The 5118-nt window shown below is 38.1% G+C and overlaps 1 protein-coding gene across 5 annotated transcripts in view; it reads right to left on the bottom strand.

Moving 5' to 3' along the window:
- Positions 1–5118, bottom strand: part of LOC106466577 (homeobox protein extradenticle-like) — a 114762-nt gene that overhangs the window by 45542 nt on the left and 64102 nt on the right. For all 5 annotated transcript variants that reach the window (XM_022394605.1, XM_022394606.1, XM_022394608.1 and 2 more), the window contains exon 3: positions 1293–1543. In XM_022394605.1, the coding sequence (XP_022250313.1) occupies positions 1293–1543 (251 nt within the window). The remainder of the gene's footprint in view (positions 1–1292; positions 1544–5118) is intronic.

A 5118-nucleotide genomic window follows, 5' to 3' on the forward strand; every position in this document is an offset into this window, starting at 1 on the left:
CACATCAACTAAAAACTCTTCTATACAAATGCTGTATTATTTCACCCTTTAAATCAGAAATATTTCAAACACCCATACGGCAGTTTGATCTGTTAATAAAAAAAAAATCTTATCAATAACAAAGACGTTATATTTTTACCGACAAAAACTAGTTTGCCTAATTACTTCATTATCTCAACAGCTGTAACTATGGTAACAGGAAAATAAAACACGCGCTGTCTTACAGTAATATAATTTCTCTTCTTTCTTCTCCTTCTCTCCTGTTTAGAGTTAATTGCTTTTCGTATCAGTGGTTTTATTATTTTTATTCAAAGCAGGGCAGGACGGAATTGTTATTCATTTCGAGTAATTAAGCGTCGCAACATTTATTTACACTTTTTAAATAATCGTTCTTCAGTTTCTTAAATAGTTCAGAATATCTATATCTTTTGGGTTTGTTTGTTTTGGGAGAAATAAATACCATACATTTACTTCTAAAAAAAGAAACAGTGTTCAATTTTCCACGTCTAATAAAATGTAACAGTAAAAAAAAAAATAACTACAGAAAAAAAAGAACTGAATTAGAAAACGAACCTTAGCTTTTCCTTCAAAGCTACGCAGACAAAGCAAAGTGCGTTTGTTTGTTTATTTTTGAATTTCACACAAAGCTACTCGAGGGCTACCTGTACTAGCCGTCCCTAATTTTTATATAATAGACTAGGGGGGAAGGCAGCTAGTCAACACCACCTTACACCAACTCTTGGGATACTCTTTTACCAACCAATAGTGGGATTGACCATCACATTATAACGCCCCCACGGATGACCTGACGAGCATGTTCGGTGACGGGATTCGGACTCGCGACCCACAGATTGCGAGTCGAGCGCCCCCTAACCACCATGCCATGCTAGACCTAAAGCAAGGTATTAGAGAAACAATGGCAAGTTAAAAAGCACAAATAATCAATACTAATAATAAATAATCAATACTATTTTTTTAAATAACTATTCTACAGATAAATAATAAAATATATATATATATACATAATTATAGGTTTTTCTCTTAGAAAGTAAACACAAACACTGTGTAAGTTTAAAAGTCTAAAGATTTAAATTTTGTTGTGCAGCAAAAAGTTTAATGATTGAGAGTTTGTTTTTCGTGTTCATGATAAGAAATATTTACTAAATAAGATATAAAGTCAAACAACGTTTAATTTAATTCTAGACTCGAAACGTGCTCGAAACTTAAAAACAACAACAAAGAAACATGATCATTATAAGTATTCTTATTTGTAATTAGCGTAATTTCCTTACCTGTTCATATTTTTCGAGTTCTTGATGATAAATCTGTCTAATCTGTGTTAGCTTAGATCTGTAATCTGAATGTTCTATCGTATGATCAAGCTGGCCTGGTCCACCAGAGGCCGCTGCCGACGCATTAGTTGCTGCAACAGCGCCGCCACCTTTCTCGGGACCTGTGATTCCCTCTGCTATTAACATGTTGTCTAGTCTCATTAACTGTGGGTCAGGGGGTTCATCTTCTTGTGTGTTACGTAGACTTAGAACTGTGAGGGAAAACGTGTTCATTAACACTTATATATATATATATATATGTGTAAATAAACAAATGTAAGATCAAACACTATTTATTTATAGCGAAAAGTTCAACACTCACAATACACCCACTCAAAAAAAAAAATCTATGCTGTATGTTTTATCTACACGCCATATTTTATTCATACAATTATCAGTTTGTTTATTTTGAATTTCGCGCAAAGCTACACGAGGGCTATCTGCGCTAGCCGTCCCTAATTTAGCAGCGTTAAACTAGAGGGAAGGCAGCTAGTCATCACCACCCACCGCCAACTCTTGGGCTACTCTTTTACCAACGAAAAGTGGGATTGATCGTCACTTAATAACGCCCCCACGGCTGAAAGGGGCGAGCATGTTTGGTGTGACGGAGATTCGAACCCGCGACCCTCAGATTGCGAGTCGAGCGCCTTAACCATCTGGTCATGCCGGGCCTCCACTACCAGTAGATTTTATAAAATGACGCCACCTGGATAATTCTTTAGATATGTTGCCTGTGTATTTTTTATAATTATTTTCCTTTGTTTCGAATATTTTAAGTATTCTATTTGTGACTAAGAAGTTAGGTAAGATCAAAGTGACAAAATAAAAAAACGGATCATTCAAACGATTTCAAAACGAAGGACTGAATACATTGAGGTTTCTTGTTTTGCGATTTATGTAATCTATTGGTGGAGAGAACAGGGATGTATATGCTAGGTTTCACTTATAACACTACACATTTATGAGATTACAGATATCTACTTAGGTTCTACTTGTCGCCAGAAAATCTGTAACATCCACATAAAAAATATGTACGACTCAAAATAAATGTAAGTGTATAGGCGGAGAAATTAACCTTGGAATTAGGTAACAAGTACACAAAAAAGGGGAGGTAAGAAGTGGAGTAGATGAGTCTCAAAACTAATATACAGCTTATGTAACAAGTACACAAAAAGGGAAGGTAAGAAGTGGAGTAGATGAGTCTCAGAATTAATTTATAGCTTAGGTAACAAGTACACAAAAAGGGGGAGGTAAGAAGTGGAGTAGATGAGTCTCAAAATTAATATACAGCTTAGGTAACAAGTACACAAAAAGGAGGGATGTAAGAAGTGAGTCAAGAATTAATTTCGAGATTGAATATGAAACGACATCCTCAACGTCAAGATATATGCTTGCATGATTCATTCATTATAATTACTGGTCCGTCTCTACCAACACACCAATCAACAGAACCTGTCATTTTCACGCACACATACATACAGACAGACACGGATAAACTTACAACACTTCACTGTAAAGTACGAAACCGATTACAAAACTTACAAATAGGATTATATTTATGACCAGGACCAAAATGTACGTTTCATAACCTGATACATACGACAAGATGATTGGTCATCAGCTTTTTGTAATGCGTAAGAGAAAGCACCTAGTCAACAGCGCCCACCGCCAACTCTTGGGCTATTCTAGATGAATAACTGGTTTCTACCGTCAATCTTATAGTCCATCTACGGCTGCAAAGTGCAGAGCGAGTCTTCATGACAACGGGATGCGGACCATGAATCATCGGATTCACAGCTCAGCAAACTAATCACTAAGCTAGAGCAGTGTCGTGTTTTCCCAAGTCCGTTAACTATCTCCCATAAACGGTTATAATCAGGCATTGCAAATTGTCTGGTGTGATTTAAACCATCAAAGCTTCTGACTTATCGTCATCTATCAACGCTTACAGTGGCGCCGACTTGCGGGGCCAAACGTTAATAGCTCAACAAATTTATCTTCCGAGTTTCATCGCCTAAACAACGTTAATACGTATTGTTCTGATTTCTGTCATCAACAATGTTCTGATTCCTGCCATCATCACCGTTAGCGACAAGAGACAATGTTCTGATTCCTGCCATCATCAACGTTAGCGACAAGAGACAATGTTCTGATTCCTGCCATCAACAACGTTAGCGACAAGAGACAATGTTCTGATTCCTGCCATCAACAACGTTAGCGACAAGAGACAATGTTCTGATTCCTGCCATCAACAACGTTAGCGACAAGAGACAATGTTCTGATTCCTGTCATCATCAACATTAGCGACAAGAGACAATGTTCTTATTCTTGCCATCATCAACGTTAGCGACAAGAGACAATGTTCTGATTCCTGCCATCATCAACGTTAGCGACAAGAGACAATGTTCTGATTCCTGTCATCATCAACGTTAGCGACAAGAGACAATGTTCTGATTCCTGCCATCATCAACGTTAGCGACAAGAGACAATGTTCTGATTCCTGTCATCATCAACAACGTTAGCGACAAGAGACAATGTTCTTATTCTTGCCATCATCAACGTTACTGACCATAAGATTTACCTACAACAAAACATCGAAAATCGGGTAATATAAGAACACCCAGGTACAACAAAGTTTGCTTTTTTGTCTACACTACGCTAGTCTAAGCTTGAATATTTAGATGCTGAGCACGTTATCATTTGCATAAACACAATTTAATCATGTCTATACAGATACGATTTACGTGTACGCCAAGTTCTCCGTTATTAACACGCGCACGTCCATCTTCCCGTAGATAAATCGGGTTAATCGGATTTAAATCTCTGTCACGGTAGGCACCCGGTATGAAGATTGTTGTCACGTGCAAATTAGAAACAAAACAGAATATGAAACTTCACTCGCGCATGTACAAGTGTTAATTATAAAAGAGAGTATATATATATAGCACCCTTATAGGATCACGGAGTACCACGATTATGCACACACGAGTCACGTGACATAAACAAAGCCACATTAAGCTATCTGCTGTGCCCTCCGCAGAGAATCGAACCCGAGATTTTTGCGTTGTAAGTTCGTAAACTTACCAACTTCGGAGTTATTTTAAAACGATGTAAAAAAACTAAGTAAAAATGCGTTTCTTGTTTTAACCAATTACTGGGTTACTAAATTCAAAATTTCCATATTTCGTACAAGAACTCATGCAAATTAAGAATACTTTGTAGTCAAGAAAAAAAATCATGGAATATGTACAGTACTTCAAAGTAAGTCTGTTTGTTTTTGTTTGTTTGTTTTTTGAATTTCGCACAAACCTACACGAGGGCTATCTGCGCTAGCCGTCCCTAATTTAGCAGTGCAAGACTAGAGGGAAGGCAGCTAGTCATCACCACTTGGGCTACTCTTTTTTTACCAACGAATAGTTGGATTGACCGTCACATTATAACGCCCCCACAACTGAAAGGGTGAACATCTTTGGTGGGACGGGGATTCGAACCCTCGACCCTCAGATTGCGAGTCGAGCGCCATGCCGGGCCTCAAAGTAATGTCGTTGGAAAATTATTGATAATAAAATGATCAAATACATGCACAGGTGGATGACATATAAACAGAACAAAATCACACACACAAAGGGTACACCAAAACAAAACAGAGGATGATGTGTTTCACACACACACACACACACACACAGCCCGGCATGGCCAGGTGGTTAGGGCGCTCGACTCGCAATCTGAGGGTCGCGGGTTCGAATCCCCGTCCCCCCAAACATGCTCATCCTTTCCGTTGTGGGGG

The sequence above is a fragment of the Limulus polyphemus genome, unplaced genomic scaffold, assembly GCF_000517525.1.
Source record: "Limulus polyphemus unplaced genomic scaffold, Limulus_polyphemus-2.1.2 Scaffold2307, whole genome shotgun sequence".
Lineage (NCBI taxonomy): Eukaryota > Metazoa > Arthropoda > Merostomata > Xiphosura > Limulidae > Limulus > Limulus polyphemus.